The sequence below is a fragment of the Rhinatrema bivittatum genome, chromosome 4 (assembly GCF_901001135.1).
Source record: "Rhinatrema bivittatum chromosome 4, aRhiBiv1.1, whole genome shotgun sequence".
Lineage (NCBI taxonomy): Eukaryota > Metazoa > Chordata > Amphibia > Gymnophiona > Rhinatrematidae > Rhinatrema > Rhinatrema bivittatum.
Window position 1 is genome coordinate 15,365,161 of NC_042618.1, and position 21,151 is coordinate 15,386,311.

A 21,151-nucleotide genomic window follows, 5' to 3' on the forward strand; every position below is an offset into this window, starting at 1 on the left:
AAATGATTAGAAAGTTCAATAATATTAAAATGGCTTACCACGATTTATTGTAAACTGAAAAAGTTAACTATTGTACCTCAAGAGCAGCAATGCCAGCTTTAGTGTAGAATTCACTTTATGTAGTGAATACCGTGTTTATTAAAGTGCATTAAAACTGTACGTTAAACAAATCCCTTACTGAAAAGTGTAATGAGCAAGATTTAAATATAAAAATATAAAGCTTTAACATTTTTCTCAAAATGAATTTATAAATGTCACACTCAAACTATATTTTAATATTGAAAAGAATGAAGGCTCCCAAAAATCATACCATTGCTGAATCCTGGGCATCCACATTTTATTGCAAGACAAGCTTTCAAACTTGAGCTTGTTTGTTCTATTACAAAAGGTGTGAGAGTAAGTCAATATTGCCCATGGTAAACACTGTCCTCAGCCTGCAATGTAAAAGAGAAGCTGAAAGGAGAAACTCTCACGCACCTGGTAATTTCCTGCTGCAGCTGTGACACAGTGGGCATATAAAACACCACTCCAAAATATACGGTAGGCTCCAAAGCATACTTGTCTAGCTGTTTCTTCAAAGGCTTTTCCAAATCCACCCACCGGCGCTGGTTCTGCTTGTTGTAATACCACAGACTAAAATATGTAACCTGCAAAAAAATAATAATAATTCGGTTCAGTTGAGAGTACACAAAGTATTGCCTATGCATCGATGAGACAGCCCCTGATCTCTACAAGTACAAAACTAGAGAAAGATGGGAAGTGATAACACTGTCATATTTGAAAGTACTCACATTCTGCCATTGATGGGTTCAAAATGCTACAACCAGAGCAGACATCTATAAGACAACATCATTCCACTTTCTCATGGCTTCGGTTAGCTCCTAATTCTTTTTTTTTTTTTCTATGTCCTGGTTTTCACTTACCAGTTTACCAGTCTTGGTTCAATCCATTTCCAATAATCTTACCCTTCCTCTCCCCCAGTTAGGATCTCAAATAAATACTCATCTCCTTCTCAATTATCTTCCTTCATACACTGCTCCCATTCCAATTAACCAATAGCCTACTACAATGTATATAGGAAGAGGACAGGGACAGTTTATGATTCTTACTGTATACTATGCTTCTGTTCCTTGCTTGTACACCACATTTTCCCCCACAGAGTATGATTTGCTCCAGCCTCCTCTCTGCCAGAATGCAATAGCCCCTATTGAAATTTAAGTTCTCCCTATAGAACAAAAAAGCCCACTACTTTTAAGAATCTGACTTTCCGTTTCCTGCTTGAGCTCATGCTGTAAAAGTTAAAATGTAGAGGACTCAATTTCAACAAAACCTGAATTAACTGGGCAGCTCGGACACTCTCTGGCTCTAATTTGCTGCCACCCCACCCCCCCCACCCCAGCCCTGCTGGACTCACCAGTTGCACATGAGGAAAACACGACACATAATTTGGATGCAAAGGCCGCAGCCATTTATTAGAATCCCTAACAAATGCTCTCCTGGACTTGGTCGCCGCCGCAGGGGCCCAGCTTGCGTGGGCATGGAAATGCCTTCCACCCGTGTGCAACGGGCTCCCACCAAACAACAGTTATAGTATCGGATGGGTGAACAGCCTCTGCATAGCTTGCAGGAAATCATTTCGCAAGTTCGACAAACATACTCCGTTCGTGGCATACAATTCTGCACAATGTCCGTCCGCCCATTCATGTTGCAACCGATAGTCATGTCACCAATGATCATTCTCTGGCATTGTACGGCTTTGGAAAGGATCCTGTAGCAAGGACCTGCTCTCCAGGTGATGCACTGTCCTTTCGTACGGAGGATATCTCCCCAAGGCCTACTGCCCAGGAGGGAAGGGTTCAGTTGGCTATCATAGTTGGTGATTTGATTATTAAGAATGTAGACAGCTGGGTGGCTGGTGGGCATGAGGATCTCCTGGTAACATGCCTACCTGGTGCGAAGGTGGCGAACCTCACTCGTCACCTAGATAGGATTTTAGACAGTGCTGGGGAGGAGCCGGCTGTCGTGGTACATGTAGGCACCGACATAGGAAAATGTGGGAGGGAGGTTCTGGAAGCCAAATTTAGACTCTTAGGTAGAAAGCTTAAATCCAGAACCTCCAGGGTAGCATTCTCTGAAATGCTCCCTGATCCACGCGCAGGTCAGAGGCAGGCAGAGCTCCGGAGTCTCAATGCGTGTATGAGACGATGGTGCAAGGAAGAGGGATTCAATTTTGTTAGGAACTGGGGAAGCTTTTGGGGAAGGGGGGAGTCTCTTCCGAAGGGATGGGCTCCACCTTAACCAGGGTGGAACCAGACTGCTGGCGCTAACCTTTAAAAGGAGATAGAGCAGCTTTTAAATTAGAACAAGGGGGAAAACAGACAGTCACTCAGCAGCGCATGGTTCGGAGAGAGGATTCTTCAAAGGATACTAATGATGCATTAGAATTAGGGCATCCCGACAGTGAGGTTCCAATAATAAGAAAAGTAGTCCAAGTGCCTGCAACTAAAAACTCACCTGAGCTAAAAAATTCTAACTTATCCCTATCAATTAAAAAGCAGAATGAAAACACAAACAAAAAACAAACTTTGAAATGTTTGTATGCTAATGCTAGAAGTCTAAGAAGTAAGATGGGAGAATTAGAATGTATAGCAGTGAATGACGACAGACTTAATTGGCATCTCAGAGACATGGTGTAAGGAGGAAAACCAATGGGACAGTGCTATACCGGGGTACAAATTATATCGCAATGACAGAGAGGAGCACCCGGGAGGCGGTGTGGTGCTTTATGTCGGGATGGCATAGAGTCCAACAGGATAAACATCCTGCACGAGACTAAATGCACAATTGAATCTTTATGGCTAGAAATCCCTTGTGTGTCGGGGAAGACTATAGTGATAGGAGTATACTACCGTCCACCTGGTCAAGATGGTGAGACTGACAGTGAAATGCTAAAAGAAATTAGGGAAGCTAACCAAGTGCAGTAATAATGGAAGACTTCAATTACCCCAATATTGACTGGGTAAATGTATCATGCGGACACACTAGAGAGATAAAGTTCCTGGATGGAATAAATGATAGCTTTATGGAGCAATTGGTTCAGGAACAGAGAGAGAGTAATTTTAGATCTAATTCTCAGTGGAGAACGGGATTTGGTGAGAGAGGTAATGGTGGTGGGGCCGCTTGGCAAAAGTGATCATAATATGATCACATTTGATTTAATGACTGGAAGGGGGACAGTAAGCAAATCCACGGCTCTCATGCTAAACTTTCAAAAGGGAAACTGATAAAATGAGTAAAAAAAATAGTTAGAAAAAAACTGAAAGGAGCAGCTACAAAAGAAAAAAAGTGTGCAAGAGGCGTGGTCATTGTTAAAAAATACCATCCTAGAAGAACAATTCAGATGTATTCCACACATTAAGAAAGGTGGAAAGAAGGCAAAACTATTACCGTCATGGTTAAAAGGGGAAGTGAAAGAAGCTATTTTAGCCAAAAGATCCTCATTCAAAAATTGGAAGAAGGATCCAACAGAAGAAAATAGAATACATTTAACTTGCCAACTTTTATGCAAGACATTGATAAGACAGGCTAAGAGAGAATTTGAAAAGAAGTTGGCCATAGAGGCAAAAACTCACAGTAAAAACTTTTTAAAATATATCCGAAGCAGAAAGTCTGTGAGGGAGTCAGTTGGACCGTTAGATGATCGAGGGGTTAAAGGGGCACCGCGGAAAGATTAAATGATTTCTTTGCTTCGGTGTTTACTGAAGAGGATGTTGGGGAGGTACCCGTACTGGAGAAGGTTTTCATGGGTAATGATTCAGATGTACTGAACCAAATCACCGTGAACCTAGAAGATATGGTACACCTGATTGACAAACTGAAGAGTAGTAAATCACCTGGACCGGATGGTATACACCCCAGAGTTCTGATGGAACTAAAAAATGAAATTTCAGACCTATTATAAAAATTTGTAACCTATCATTAAAATCATCCATTGTATCTGAAGACTGGAGAATAGCTAATGTAACCCCCATATTTAAAAAGGGCTCCAGGGGCGATCCGGGAAACTACAGACCGGTCAGCCTGACTTCAGTGCCAGGAAAAATAATGGAAAGAGTTCTAAACATCAAAATCACAGAACATATAGAAAGACATGGTTGAATGGAACAAAGTCAGCATGGCTTTACCCAAGGCAAGTCTTGCCTCACAAATCTGCTTCACTTTTTTGAAGGAGTTAATAAACATGTGGATAAAGGTGAACCAGTAGATGTAGTGTATCTGGATTTTCAGAAGGCATTTGACAAAGTTCCTCATGAGAGGCTTCTAGGAAAAGTAAAAAGTCATGGGATAGGTGGCAATGTCCTTTCGTGGATTACAAACTGACTAAAAGACAGGAAACAGTAGGATTAAATGGACAATTTTTTCAGTGGAAGGGAGTGGGCAGTGGAGTGCCTCAGGGATCTGTATTGGGACCCTTACTTTCCAATATATTTATAAATGATCTGGAAAGAAATACGACAAGTGAGGTAATCAAATTTGCAGATGATACAAAACTATTAAGAGTAGTTAAATCACAAGCAGATTGTGAAAAATTGCAGGAAGACCTTGTGAGGCTGGAAAATTGGGCATCAAAATGGCAGATGAAATTTAATGTGGATAAGTGCAAGGTGATGCATATAGGGAAAAATAACCCATGCTATAGTTACGCAATGTTAGGTTCCATATTAGGTGCTACAACCCAAGAAAGATCTAAGCATCATAGTGGATAACACATTGAAATCGTCGGTTCAATGTGCTGTGGCAGTCAAAAAAGCAAACAGAATGTTGGGAATTCTTAGAAAGGGAATGGTGAATAAAAAACGGAAAATGTCATAATGCCTCTATCGCTCCATGTTGAGACCGCACCTTGAATACCGTGTACAATTCTGGTCGCCACATCTCAAAAAAGATATAATTGCGATGGAGAAGGTACAGAGAAGGGCTACCAAAATAATAAGGGGAATGGAACAACTCCCCTATAAGGAAAGACTAAAGAGGTTAGGACTTTTCAGCTTGGAGAAGAGACGGCTGAGGGGGGATATGATAGAGGTGTTTAAAATCATAAGAGGTCTAGAACGGGTAGATGTGAATCGGTTTTTTACTCTTTCGATTAATAGAAGACTAGGGGGCACTCCATGAAGTTAGCATGTGGCACATTTAAAACTAATCGGAGAAAGTTCTTTTTCACTCAATGCACAATTAAACTCTGGAATTTGTTGCCAGAAAATGTGGTTAGTGCAGTTAGTATAGCCGTGTTTAAAAAAGGATTGGATAAGTTCTTGGAGGAGAAGTCCATTACCTGCTATTAAGCTGACTTAGATAATAACTACCCCTATTACTAGCAACGGTAACATGGAGTTTTTGGGTACTTGCCAGGTTCTTATGGCCTGGATTAGCCACTGTTGGAAACAGGATGCTGGGCTTGATGGACCCTTGGTCTGACCCAGTATGGCATGTTCTTATGTTCTTACCTGCCAACTGAAGTTGGCAGGATACGTTCCTTACCCCCTGTGCGTTTAATGCTCTGTCGAAGTGTGTCTTCTGGCCAGCGGATTCTTGTGGACGGCAACGATGAGGCAAAGGCAGCTCTAGTCTTCCCTAATTGATGCCAATGCAGTTACCTACATCATTGCTACCAAAGTGTATGATAATATCAGGCATGTTGGGCTCACTCTTCTCGACTGTGGCATAGGCCAAAGCTGGCTTCAACGCATGCCTCCTTAACCCAGCCATTTGATTGTCCATTCCTCTTCAGCAACCCAAGCATCAAGGGGTAGTCCCACAATGACGTTCTTCACTAGAGGAATCCAGGGCAGTCTGCCACACAGCAAGACACCCCCCCCCCCCCCCAGGATCCCTCACAGACATGTCCAGCTACTTATCCATCAGGCCCAATCCCTGGGCCTGACCTTAAACGCCCATTGCCCGAGCACCACGGGTCCTGGGCAGTGTTCCACACAGCAGGACCCCCCCCACCCCAGGGCCCCTCAGAGACATGTATAGCCATTTATCCATCAGGCATAATCCCCCAGGCATGACATTAGCGCCCAAGGCCCAAGCGCCAAGGGGTGGTTGCAAGGCCGTGTGCCCTTTGAACAGGGTCTCGCTCGCCATGAGTACCCCCTTATCACAGTCTTTGCTAGAGGGGGCTTGGGCAATCCACCACACAGCAGGACCCTCCGGGGCCCCTCAGACATGGCCAACCATTTATCAGTCAAGCCCAATCCCCAGGCCTGACATTAGTGCCCATGGCTCAAGTGCAGAGGGTGGCTTCAAGGTCATGTGCCCCTTGAACAGGGTTTCGCACACCACGAGTACCCCCTTATAACAATCTTTGCCAGAGGGGTGCTGGGCAGTCTGCCATGTGGTGGAACCATTCAGCCAGCCGCTGATCTGCCAAGGCGGTAATGAGAGCTATAGATGGCCCGTTTCCAGCTTTAAGCGAGCAGAAAGGTGAGAACGTGCCAAGTTCTTGACTGGTCACTTCTGTTTAGTGTGGACTATGCAGCTAATAAAGAGAGCCTTTGGAACCTGGTATCACAATGAAGACCACCACATCTCACACATCTTTCAGTTGCAAAGACACCAGCTGTCTGGGTACATCTCCAGCGCTCATCCTCACTCACATCACAATATATATGCATACGTAGAACACGAAATCCCGCTGCAAGTCCAATGCCAGGGATCCCGGAAGCCTGCTCGTTTGCTGACCCAGACCACCATGCATTGCCATGCCAAAACACCCGCCCATCAATGACCAAGTGCATCACCTCAGATGCACGGGGAAACTACAATGGGGAGACAGCTGTGAAGTTCCTGGTTGAGCAACCCGCTTCTCCACTGTCCAGTGGTCTGGGCGGCAGGGTGCACACTAAGCTTCTTCGACATAATACCACCAAACCGCTCGCTCCTGACGCAGAGTGTAGAAAAGGATCTGCTGTGCACATAATGCAATACCAATTTAGGAGAAAAATGATTAGTATTCATAGACAATTTGCCACTGTCTATGACCACTTTCTGGGGGGCAGATTGTCTTAAGTACGGTTCTAACCAGAGCTGCTAGAGCTAAATCAAGAGTTCCTCTGTAACCTGGTGACCTGACCAGCGGTTCGCAATGAGAGACACCTTTATTTTGGTGTAGTTGTGAATATAGGTGCTCTTATCAAACACGCAGACCCACCTGCAAACACTACCAAAGCTCAGGGAAAAGCAGAGCAGAAAAAGATCATATTCAGCTCCAGGGTATTCATGGAGAATGGTTTGATAATGTGAGGGTAAACCACAGGAACCAAGCCTTTTGTCTGTGGATTCATTCAGTAGACAAGAACCCTGAAATGTGAAGGCCCTATACGACCCCACCACAATACATGCAAATGTTATCCTTCCACCACTGTCAAAGCTCTTTGCCCTTGCTTACGGTAAACTTAACACTGCTGCTATAAACGCGGATCTTGAGCCACAATGCACGTCCAATTGTCCTCTGAAAAGTCAGGAGAGGTATAACGAAGCAATGACCTATCGAGGGCTGCCTGATAAGGCGCATTTATGGTTTTTACTAAAACAAGCAAGCCAAGCAGGGTAGAAAAGGGGACCTGAACCCTACTAGACAACTAGAAGCTGCTGCCCCAGGATCGCAGTGTTCTGTCCCAGACAGATACTGATGCTACCCGGAGCCACTTCCTTGTTCTCCCTCGCACTGGGGCAAACTACAAGAAGAACCTTTCACACCAAAGTTGATATCTGAAAGAAGGAGGTATAAGCTTACCACGTCGGGCAGTGTTCCGCCCCAGTGGTAGAAGGTGAAAGGAGAGCAAGCCCTGATAGAAAAACTCTGGGACTGCAAACACCGGGGTCCACAGGAGCAAGAGCGAGGGAGAGAGACAGAGAGATCTGAGCTGGACTCACCTGGGAGAAGGGAACATCAGCTCCTCCTGCCACTCCTGAAGGGAGGCGGGACTGGTACCGGCTACTACTTGTTAGTCCCGAAATCAGGAAGGCAGCAGGCCAGATTTCACAGCTCTTCAGCCTCAGAAAACTTTCCCTGTCGGCGGCTGGCACTGTGGGCCATGACCCTGCTAAAGGGGCTTAATGCCTGCTGCACAGTCGGGCCAACGACCCTGGGAAAAGGCTGCGGGACAGTATTTCGATTTTTGCATATTTACTTTTCAAAAGGTCTTTGCCCTTTTTTTTTTGGCCAGACGGCATTCCCTACTCTGCTTGGTCCTCCTCTCTCAAGAAGGAGAGGAGACAAAGGAGAAGATGAGAAAGACACTGAGGATGCAGCGCGAAAGACTTAGGACAACCACCACCCCCGTTGGAGGCCACCATGTGCTGTGCCCCACTGGAGGGCTTGGCGCCCCCCCCCTTCCCTGGCCAAGCCGACGATCATGGGAAGCGAAAACAGGGGTAGAGCTTTGCTGCTCAAAATTCCTCCAGAGGATAAGGAATTTTTTTTTTTTTTTAATTTGAGAGTGGGAGTGCTGATTCAGCACTTTTCACTGGCGACAAACCCTCGGCCCACAGAGATGGAGCAGCAGCAGAATGGGAGGGCTCTATCTGCCATCATCCAAAGAATCAGCTCTGAAACAACTCCAGTCAGGGCCAAGGAGGAAGACGCTAGACCATGAGGAGCCGGCGGGATTTAATTGGCTAGGCGTGACATCATAGTAGGCGCCACTGGGCTGCAGCACCCCACAGTGCCAACAGCACAACGCCAGCACCATTCCGGAGGTCGGACCCTTCCCTCCTCGGACTGGAGGTAAGCCGTCAGTGTGGCAGGAGCAGCTGCCTGCATGGGTGCATCGGGCGCCCAGTTATTTGCGGCGCCTGAACATCCATGATGGGGGGGCCACCCATTATTATGAAAGCTGAGTCCATGCAGAGTGGTAATAAGCATAAGCCCTGGTAAAAGCATTACCACTCATGAGTTTCAAACATATTCCAGTTTAACTACTTTGCAGAGTTAATGCCTGTAACTGCTCGCTCATCTTCATAGCAGAGAAAATTAAAAGATTTTGTTATTTCTCATGGAAACAGAATTGTACATAGTCTAAAGGAGTACTGATTAGAAATAACCTTATCAGAGAACTATAAAACCTCTGTGGCGCCACAGGAGGAAAACCCAAATAGCTCTGTAATGAGGACTATTGTCATTAAATATTTTACCGTCATACTCATCACCTTTCCAGGATACCTTTTCTTTCTGAATTTATGAAAGCAGTAGCAAGCAAAACAAAAGCGCCTATTCATGGCTTTACAAACAATGTAATAAACAGATGACAAAGTGCTAAAAAAATGGCATGACACAACTCTCCAAAAATCTTAAAACTTCTTTTGGACAGAGTGCTCATGTTTATTTCTTTAAACGTGGTTATTAGTCATTCAGTCACTGGGTAGAAAATTAAAACCACAAACCAAGATAAATAGAGCTTTGGAATTCCTGTACAACCAAGGACCATTTAATCATTCTTTTTTTGTGATCGAAGAGATTGCTGGAATGTTCATGGAATTCACAACTGGGCAAAAAAAAAAAAAAAAAGCACTACAGAAACAGAGGAAGACATGAATGAAACTGGCTACTGAAGAAATCTCTCTGAAAAGCAGGTCCTATCACATATATTAACAGTCCTGTCATACCACATATGAATCTGGGCACCACAAAGCTCATGGCTGAGCTGTGCAAGCTTTCTGAAACAGTTTTTAGCTGAATTTGTAAGTTATTATTGGGCCACACCTAGATGTCCACTAATAAAGCTTCGAGATTTTGAAACTATCTTTGTGAAAAGGGATATTTACTACAGATGGATGGCACCTTGAAGCCATCCATCTGTAGTAAAAATTCTCCAACAAGGAGATCTTCACATGCCTCATATGCAGCTATTCCGATTTCTAGTTCTCATCTGCTCAATTAGCTTTCAATGAATATCATCTCACAATTAGCTGACTTTGACAATGGTTATTCAGCCAGAAGAATAAAAAGACATCAACTCCCAAAGTGCTGTTTTGACTCTGCAGTAAAAAAGGTGATTTTTAACCAGTGAAATCAGCAGATGAAGACTGGCTGTCAAACAGCAGGAAAGATTGGAAGAGAATCTCATTTACCAAATGTCTCTTCCAATTTTATGAAAAAATAAATACATAAAGTCTGAAGACCAACCTAGAGACTACTATGTGGGTAATTTTGTAATATTTTGCATGAGTTACCTGGCAAATTTGCCACCTACACCAATTTTCAAAGCTGATTTAGGCAGATAAACTCACTTTGAATATTAAGCCAGTAATTATTCCAGAATAATTACATGCACATAATTAAATATGCTATTTGGTGTGCATATTTTTGTGGAGATGATTTTAAAGTATCTGCATGTAAATTAAAAAGCTGTGCACGTAAGTCCCAACTCCACCCAGGCTCTATCCCTTGGAACATCAGTCCCCTATGCGCGTAAAAGTATGTACAGCGTGTATGCGCATAATTCCACACACCTTTGGTTGTGTGATTTTCTAAAAGGCCCATATCTGCAGGTAAAACATTTTGCCTACTGAAGTCCCTTTGAAAGTTACACTCCTTATGTCCAAAGAAGAGTTTCAGTAGTAAATATTCTGCATAATTAAAAAAAAAAAAAGACAACCCACAACATTTACCTTGGAACTTCAACTGCAGATCTTGTGAGAATTGAAAACAGTAATTAAAAGGATAATTAGGCAAAATAGCCTTACAGAGGCAAATTGCTGGCTCAAAAGAAAAATGTTGCTAACACAGGGCTGTAATCACATGCAATACAGAAAGCAAAATCAACATAACCACATAATTAAACTAAAAAATATTTCCCATTCTTAAGATGTCATGCAGCACATTAACAGAGAATGTGCTGCATGTGATAAGATAGTGAAAGGGAGAGGTATTCCTATGCAAAAGATTGAGACCCCTTCTTTAACCTTTGTTAACCCATTATGTCCCAAAATATTTTTTAAGAAACTATTCTTTAAATAGGACACTGGGACACAATGGGTTAAGCATATGAATTATGAAAAAATTATGTAAAGGCTTTGCCTATATATCCTTGGTTGTAAGTTATCTGTAAACCGGCACGATGTGCAAACGGCTGCCGGTATATAAAATAAAATAAATAAATGAATATACTATTCCTGCTGCTGGGAAGAGGACCTCAAATCATCTCATACAGTGAAAGGAAGCAGATGTATTTTTAAAAAATACATGGGGTAATTTTAAAACTGCACAGGGCCAAAGAACGTGTGCTTTTTATCCGCAGACTTTGCACAAATTTTGTAAGTGAAAGTACACGTGTTATGCGTACCTGCTTTATGGGGGTAGACTTTGCTGGAAAAAATGCACACACAGATTTTAAAATGTCATTTATATAATTCTTTTCCAACCCCAACCGGGAGTGGAGTAGAAGCTAGTGGTTAAACAAGTAGGGTGCAAAAACCTGGGAAGCCAGGGTTCAAATCCTACTCCTGTGCCTTGTGACCTTGGGTAAGTTGCTTCAACCTCAATTGCCTCAGATACAAACTTAGGGGGTCATTTACTAAACAGGAGGGGAGAAATATTTTTGGGAGAAGTGTTCCAGCAATATTTGTTCCCTCCACAGTAAAATACTGCAGAGGTTTTTCAGGCAACAAGCAGGAAGAATTGGCCATTACATCATCAGGGAGCAACAAAACGGACTCATCTCTCCAAGCAAATAGTCATTTAAACTCTACTGGGCACATGCAGGAGCTCCCGATGGGCATTGCCTCGTAAGCCTCCAGTCATTTTTTGTCCAAATACTTTGTCCGGATGTATACTCTGTCTCTTCTCAGATTTTTTTTTTCACAAACTGCATATTTTTCAGATCAATTGATCATTTTTTGTTGCCTTGCTGCCTTGGAAGCAATACCAAAGCATTTTTCAATGCTAAACCAAAAAAAAAAAAAAAAAGTAGTGAATCGCAGTAAAACAGAAGCTGTGACCCTCACATCAGGGCTAGCCTCGACATGTCTAAGAAAAAGGAACCCATGAGTGGTTTCAAGCGCTGTATTTGTGGTAAGGTAATGTCTATTACCAAAGGCCACAACTGTGTTACATATTTTATTTGTTGAGTTTTATATACCATCGTTCTGTGTAGCCATCACAACAGTTTACAAGATTCAAACAGATTAATGGTAGTTTAACATTTGCTAATCGATGAAACAGAAGGGTTCAGGGGAGGGGGGGGGGAAAGAAGGAAGGAAGGGAGGGATAACATGGGGGTTAAATTGACAGTTTTGAGTTTGGAGGGTAATACAGATGGGGTGCTTTGTTAATCTTAGATACAGTTCCTTTGTATGAAGATGGTTGTTGCTAGTTGTTTTGTTCTTGCGTGGGTTAGGTTGGTAGTACCGATTAGTGTTTGGTGGTTGTATTATTTGATTGTCGATGTAGACTTTGTAGAATAACCATGTTTTCAGATCCTTCTTGAATGTTTTAAGGTTGGTTTGTGTTCTCAAATCTTTTGGTAGGGAGTTCCATATTTTGGGGCAGGCAATGGAGAACGCTCTATCCCTTGTAGTTGCTAGGTGAACATTTCTGATTGGGGGTGGGGGTAGGGGGGGGAACTGTTAGATGAAATCTGTCTGGGATCTGACCATGACTAGAAACGTGTATGGACAAATGTCCCTGTATTCCCCACTGTTCAAGGCTCATCGTATAGACGATCTGTGTAAATCTCTGGCAAATTGCAGCAGATCCTCTTCCCACAGTGCAGCTTCATCTGCCTTGGTGGGTAAAGACCAGTGCAGAGGCTCCTCCAACATTCCATCAGTGCAGGCGGAAACCATGGAAGTCAAGTTCTTGAAGTCATGACAAAGAAAAAACAGCAACAGTCTTTGGAGCTGGAACAGGCATCGAAAAAAACAGAAGCACTCAGACACAAAGCATCAACCATGACATCATCAGCTCGACCCTCATCAGCAAAGATGGTGTTGAAGTCCAGGGCACTCGATGCACCTTGACATATGGACTGAGAATCATCTGTGCACTCAATGCATGCATCATCTAAGCACTCAACGGATGGCATATCACCAACTTGGCCACACAGCACATCGAGGGAATTGATACAGGATGCATCAACATATGGTGCACTGCACACAGAACACACTGCATCAAAGCAATCAGCACTAGCTGGACACAACACACACCACATCAATGCATACAGTATCAACGCACCCGATGCATGATGCACCGAAGGATCATCACACTTCAATGTATTCAAATGCATTGGTGCTCCAACTAATTGATGCACCTAGGGCTCGATGCTCAGGCCCCGAAGAGGCAGCTAGCACTTCCAATGGTGCATCATCGGCAGAGTACTCCAGATTCTTTGATGCAAATGGACTATCGTACATCGCAATGCATCAAGTCTCAATTTTTGAAGTATTTGCCCATGCCAGATCTACATATCCCATCCTAGATCAGCTTGGGAGGGGCTACATTGCCTCTTCCACCTCCAATCATCTGGGTGCTTACACTGCATTGACAAATGGAAGAAAAATTTTCCTTCTTTAGCCATCAGCAACTATATGCTCCATACTTTGCTCATTTCAAGCCAACCACAGTCTCAAGCGCAGGATCCAATCCTCATATCTGAGGAGGATATACCACAGATTATTGTAGCTCAAAGACCTTAATCCATGGAACAGGTCTCCAATCTTATTTAAAAAGTTTCTTCTTTGCCCTAAGCAGCAATTCCCTCTAGCAGAGTCCCAGTTTCATCAACAGGGATAAATACTTCTTCAGAGCAGATCATTCAAGCTTCTTCATCTCATTCCATCGCAGTGGAGTTAAGCAGATCAGAGATCATGGACTGCCAGGAGCTACCTTCTTTGCTAGTGGGAGCATCTACCAACTCACCATCTTCCTTACATTCCTGGGTGAGCAACCCAGTTCCTCTGGGCACAGATGAAGACTTGACAGGCATACTCTCTTCAACCTCCTATCAAAGCCACCAGAACATAGATCATCTTTGAAATATCTCTCATACTTAAATTCATTAAGAAGATTGGAACAGCCTGTGTGTCCATGTGCACAAGGACAAAGACCCTCGTTTTGATCTCTTAGGATTTCTACAAATTCTTGATCTTCAGTCGGAGCCAGTAGCATTACCTATACATGCCACCCTAAATGTGCTGCAAATGAGGATGTGGGAAACATCGATCTCTGGCATGCAGACTGCAAAAACGTTGGACTTGAAATACAATGTGCAGCAATTTCCAGAATTTCCAGTGGTGCAATATTTGGAGGTAGTTGAATCTACCCAAAAAATCTGCCCCAAAAGTCGAGTCTTTTCTAAACATCTGGTAGTGGGGTAGTGGGGTAATAGCACATTTGCAGTGACAGGGGATTCAATTAATCCCTTATCTGGATGACTGGCTGATCACAGCTACATCTCAGAGGGAATGCTCCAATTTCTCCACAAAAATATCTCACTTCTGCAGAGCCTAGGGTTCCTAATCAACTTCAAAGTCAAAATGTAGTACCTACGCAAAGACTTAAGTTTATAGGGTTGAGGATACACTCCCTACAGTAAACAGCATTTCTACCTTCAGACCAAGCAGCTCTCATGTGCACCCTAATTAGGAAATTGCTCCTCTCTCAAAGAATGACCACAAGAACTCTTCTAGTACTACTAGGACACATGATGGCAGCTACGCATGTTGTCCCACTAACTCAATTGCATATTCACTACCTTCAATGGGGCCTCTGAGCTCAATGGGATCAACTCACACAACCCCTCTCCAAAATGGTCCAGATTTCCCAATAAATAGCTCAAGAGTTAAAGTGGTGGCTACAATCTTATAACCTCCAAGAGGGGGCTCCCATTCACCTTCATCCACACCAAATAACAATGACAACTGATGCTTCAACCAAATGCTGGGGCACTCACCTGGGAATCCTTCGAACCCAGGGCACCTGGTCTTCTATAAAAAGTAAACATCAAATCAATTTGCTAGAGTTGCAAGCGATAAAAAAATGCTCTGGTTGCGTTCATACATATTCTTTGAAATAAGAGTACCATTATCCAAACCAATAATCAGGTCATCATGGTTAATGAAAAGGAAAACCCTCAGGACATGGGTGAACACAAATCGAGCAACATTACAAGCCTCTTACCTTCCAGTTATTGCCAATATGTTGGCCAATCACCTCAGCAGAATGTTTCATTCAAACAAGTAGTCTCTCAAACAATCCGCAGCAGAAAGCTTCTTTAAATTATAGGGTCACCCAAAAGTGGATCTGTTCAATTCAAAAGACAAACTAAATCAATTCTGCTGCATCCTTCCAAGCAATCACAGACTGACTCAGGACGTTTTCCTTTTTGATTGGGGATCAAGCCTCATGTATGCTTTTCCACAGATTTCACTTATTGCTAAGACAATGCAGAAAGTTCTTCAAGATCACATACACCTGATCTTCATAGCTCCAGCATGACCCAAACAACCATGGTATGCATATCTCGTACAACTTTCCAGCAATCCTCCCATATTACGGGAGACAGACCCCAAACTGCTCACTCAAGACCATGGGACACTATCCTTAATCTAACAGCTTGGATGTTAAAAGCACATTGTAATGATTGATCTCCACTTAACTGCAGACTATAGACATATTAGTCTCCTCTATAAAATCATCAACTAGAAGGAGTTACATCTTTAAGTGGAATAGATATTGCAAATGGTGCCACAGAACACATTTGGTCCCTTCTCAAGTAAACTTCAACATCAATTACAATACCTGCTTCACCCTTCAAAATCAGGTCTTGGGCACCTCAGCACCATAACAGCCTTCCATAATATGTTGGACAGCAAGCACTTCTCCACTCATCCATTGATATCTCATTTCAAGAAGGGATTGTTACATATCTAACCTCCTGTACCATGTGATTTACAATGTTTTTTTCAGCTAATGAAACCTCCATTTGAACCTTTGGGATCAGCTTCTCTAAAATTGACTTAAAAAATACTATTTCTAGTTGTGATCACTTATGCGAGAAGAATCAGCAGATACTGGCTCTTGTAAACTAGCTTCATATCTGCAATTTTTTCCACAACAGGGTAATTCTCCCAACCCACACCAAGTTCCTTCCAAAGGTGGTCTCTGCTTTTTATATCAATCCATCATACTGTCTACATTCTCACCAAGGCCACATGTGCATGAAGGCAAAAAATGCCCTCCATTCTTTAGACTGCAAATGGGTGCTGGCATGTTATAAAAAGAAGGACTCAACTTCATCATCAAACCAATCAGCTTTTTGTCTCTTATGACTCAATCTATTTGAGAATAGCAGTCATCAAGCACACCTTATCTAATTAATTGCCAAGTGCATTCATTACCGTTATGACTTAGCAGGTTTACAAATCACAAACACAGTTAAAGCTCATCAAGTGAGAACTATGGCCTTCTCCAAAGTGCCCATTGCAAATATCCTCAAAGCCTCAATTTGGTCTTCAGTTCATATCTTCACGTCCCATTACTGTCTTGATAACATCTCAAAGATGGACAGTAACTTTAGACAAGCAGTTTTGCAAAATCTCTTCTCACAATTGTCCCGCTCCACAGTAGAGTCCAGATTCTAACTTTGTAAACACTATGCTGTAACCTTCAGCTTGGGACTCCACACATGTAATGGCTAATTCAGTCTGCTTATTGATAGAAAAAGCAAGTTTGCTTACCATAAATGTTTTCTAGATAACAGGATTAATTAGCCATGGAATAGTCACCCACTTCCCTAGAGAACTGACTACAAAGCTAGTTTAGATTTGTCCTTATCTGCTAGATCAGTGATGGCCAACCTTTTGAGCTCAGTGTGTCAAAATTCATAAAAAAACCCGAGCATAACTCGGGCGGTGTGTCATTTCTAGAAAAATCCATAATTGTGATATTTGTAGCTCTAATTAATAACAAAGTTATAATTTTAATATATGTACTGTATTTATTAATAAAGCAAAAACAAATAATTCTTTACCTTACCTGCTTAGTGACTTTTTTGTTGCTGAATTTCATTGGCTAAATCTTCAATTGAAGGTTGGTATTTCGTACACTTCAAGCCCAAGCAAGCATTACAAACTTCATCTGTCAGTCTGTTTCTTTTATTGGCTCCCATTCATTTTCTCACACTCAGTCCCCATCCCCCAGGCATGCACACATTCATTCTCACACACACAGACCCCCAGGCAGGCACCCATACATTCACACACATACACCCCCAGGCAGAGTCCCATTCATACAAATGCACACACTAAAGGCAGACTCTCCTCTCTCTTTTGCCAGCAACGTCAGAACCTCTCTCATTCCTCTGCTGCCACTGTCACTGCTGCCACATGGCTATTGGGGAGGTGCCGATTCCTGCTACTGACACTGAAGTCCATTCTGCTGCCTCCTCTGTGCAGGCTTCCACTTTCTCCATGCTGATCTCGTACATTGTGAGATCCATAGAGAAAGTGCTATTCTTGCACATTCCCAAAGATTACATGTGCCAATCACTAAAAAGTAATCTATAAAATTTTTTTTGCCTTTGCTGTCTGATCTTAGTTTTCTAATTGGTTGGTCACAGGCTTTTTTTTTTCCACCTTCCCTTTCTTATTTTTTTTGCCAATTTCTTTTATATTGTCTTTTTTTCTGTTTCTTTTCTCTCCATCGTCTTCCCTCAGGGGAAGACGATGGAGAGAATGAGTCAGGTTCTCATTCTCACATGCATTTCTTTCTCTCACACACACACAGGCTCTCACTGTCACATGCTCTCTCATACAATCATTTATACACACAATTTCTCACTGGCACATGCTGTCTGACTTACACACCCAGGCTCTCTCTCACTCACACATGCTCAAGCACAGGCTCTCACTCTCATATGCTCTCTCATACAATTATTCATACAAACAGTCTCTCACTGGCACATGCTGTCACACACAGGCTCTCTCTCTCACATGCTGTCTTGCTCAAGCACATGCTGTCTCTGCAAACATTCAGGTCCTCACTCTCAAACACAATCTCTCAACTCATCTCATACACGCATACACACACACACCATCTACAGACCCTCAGCCTCTCTCTCACCTCTGGGCCTCCTCTTCGCAGGTCGCCGCAGGATGGGCCCTGCAGCGGCCCTGATCTTCTCGGGCCGCGGTGGCCCTGCTACCGGGCCCTCTTCCTCTTCTCGGGCCGCTGCGACTTTGAATTCGCGGCGGCCCGTAAGCACAAGTGCTGCTCCTCTTCTGCACGCGCTGATGCTTCTTCTCCTTCCTGCCCACGCGACTCCGGCAACGTTTACTTCCGGGGCCGCACAGGCAGGAAGGAGGAGGAGCATCAGTGCGTTTAAATGCGAACTGTTTCTTCTGGCCGTGGTGACGTGAACCTCACCACGGCCCTGCCTATCGCTGCGCCGAATGAGCCTCCCTGCACCTGGGGGCATTGGGGAGGGGGGGGTGGAGGGGTCCGGAGGGTGGGGGGGATACTAAAAAACAAATTTTAAAAGGGTCGGTGCAGCCGAAAAAAAAAAAAATTCCCGATAGTCCATGAAACCCTGCGCGTGTCAGCAAAAACGTCTCGGCGTGTCACCTCTGCTCTATGCCGTCACTAACAAAAAAGTGCCACCCCCTCCCCCACCAAGCTGATCCAACTTATCATTGCTATATAATTTGTACCCTTGTAGAGCATTGTCCCATTGGTTATCCTCCTTTAACCAGGTCTCTGAAATGGGGCCATCCATAAATGACGTCAGACTATTTTGGGATGTAATCAACCCCCACCCTGTCATCACACTTCATCACAAATCTCTAAACCCCCTTGTCACAAAAGTGGTAACCCCCCTGTTGAAGGCCATCCATGACATTTATGTATGGCCTCAACAGCAATTATGTCTACCTCTTCAATCAGTGCTATCCACTCAGACTCTCCTACCTTTCTTCTTGGACTTCCGGCATTAGCATACAGACATTTCAAATTATGGTTTTGGGGTTTGTTTGTTTTTTTGGGGGGGGGCGGGTTGTATTAGCCTACTTACAGTTGACAGGGTTAATTTGGAATCTTTTAACTCAGGTGATTTACTTACAGGCACATCGACTTTTGTTTTTAATGGAATCTCTGTTGGGATGCTCTAATTCTCCTGTTTCATTAGTATCTTTCAAAGATGCCTCCCCTCCAAACTGCGCTATTAAGCATCTGTTGGCTTTCTGCCTTGTTCTAGTTCAAAAGATGTTTCTATCTCCCTTTTAAAGGTCTATGCCAGCACCCTGGTTCAGGTGGAGTCCGACCTTTTGGAAAAAACTTTCCCCTTTCCTAAAAGTTTTCCCAGTCTCTTACAAAGCTAAATATCTCTGAAAGCAGCAGCTCTTTGTACTGGGTGCAAAGAAAACAGAATTCCTACATCTAGAATGAAAAATCATAGCGATCATTCAAAACCCAATCACACTCAATGACAACCAAAAAATACAACTAGCTGAGAAAGTACAAAAACTTAGAGTGATAATCAATACAGAACTAAGTATGAAACAACATATATCTCTAAAAGTAAGGGAAGGATACGCCAAACTTATGACTCTTAGAAGACTAAAACCACTACTAACGCCAACAAACTTCCGATCAGTATTACAAGTCTTAATTTTTGCTAGTACTGACTACTATAATGCCCTTCTACTGGGTTTTACATACACCACAATAAGACCACTTCAGATATTACAAAGCACAGCTGCAAGAATTCTAACTGGTAAAAGTAAAAGAGATCATATTACAGATACCCTAATTGAACTAGACTGGTTACCCATTGAGCAAAGAATAAAATACAAGACTATGTTCCATACATAAATTAATACATGACGAAAAAGTAGAATGGCTGAACACAGCCCTTCGCGTACACGTCCCCCCACAGAAACCTGAGATCAGCAAACAAAACACTGCTAACTATTCCCTCAAATTAAAACAGCTAGACTAACTCAAGTAAGGGATAAGGCCCTAACCCTAGCAGGACCTATAATATGGAACAATATGCCTTTAGGAATCAGATTGCAAAGAAACATCAAAACAGTCAGAAAAAGTTTAAAAACATGGCTATTTAAGCAAGCATACCACAAAGAGAATGGAGAGTAGAATCCAGGGAAATGTAGGATGCGTTCAGTAGAACTCCCACACACACATACCTTCTTTCTCAAGTGTGTGTATTTTATTTTTCTTTCAACAACACAAGACTAGATTTAAGTATTAGTTTATCTCATAGCTGATAAAGAATTGGACATGACTTATCACACCCACCAATTAATAATTTATTATGAAACTATGTTACAGTATTTTGATGGCACCTGATTAGTTGATATAATTTAAGACATTTTATGCAACATGAAGTTATGTGCCTTATTGTGAACCGTTGTGACGGCATCTAGCTAAACGACGGTATAGAAAAGATTTTAAATAAATATATGTGGCACTTGATGAAAAAGACTGAAAGGCCCCCATCTCACTGCTGGACTGTTGTCTTCATCTTAATATTGTTGCGTTCTTAGTTAAGTTTAGGCTGCTAAGGGATTAGGGATGCGTAGAGTCCTTTAAATGTATGTAGTGTATTCACTGTTAATCAGGTAGTGGCCAGCAAGGGAACAATTAAATTATTGATATGGGCTAGGGCAATCCTGTGTTTTAGATAAAACCCTGATTGATTTTTAATGTGAAAGTCTCTCACCTATAAATCAAGGCGTGAGCTTAGGGGGGGGTGGGAAGGAAAGACAGACACTAGAATTACCTACCTTATGTTTGCTTTTTACTCAGGCACACACATACAATATACCTCACTGTTTCACCTCTCCCCTATACTTTTAAATCCTAAGAATTCCCAAATCAACACTCACTGATCCTTTTAAGCCTCCCGTAAAATCTTCTCTCAATACTTCCAAAGTATAATGAAAGATGTTTCCATATCAGATTACTAGGACAAAAATCATCCTCAACTGTGAGGGACCGCGAATATGAATCACAATCTTGTATAAACACATTTGGGCTCATGCAATACCGTGTACTGCCCCCAGCACACAGCTTAACGTGTGTCCATAACCCCCGATGCAAAGTGGGGGTTAGTGCACCCAAAATGCACAT

The 21,151-nt window shown here is 42.8% G+C and overlaps 1 protein-coding gene across 7 annotated transcripts in view; it reads right to left on the reverse strand.

The window, feature by feature from the left end:
• The window catches only part of PTPN21 (protein tyrosine phosphatase non-receptor type 21), a 191,305-nt gene that overhangs the window by 143,260 nt on the left and 26,894 nt on the right, over positions 1-21,151 (reverse strand). For 6 of the 7 annotated variants that reach the window (XM_029597749.1, XM_029597748.1, XM_029597746.1 and 3 more), the window contains one exon: positions 478-647. In XM_029597749.1, the coding sequence (XP_029453609.1) occupies positions 478-647 (170 nt within the window). Of the gene's footprint in view, positions 1-477; positions 648-15,184; positions 15,308-21,151 lie in introns of all 7 variants that reach the window. The other variant, XM_029597752.1, reaches the window with a different exon arrangement.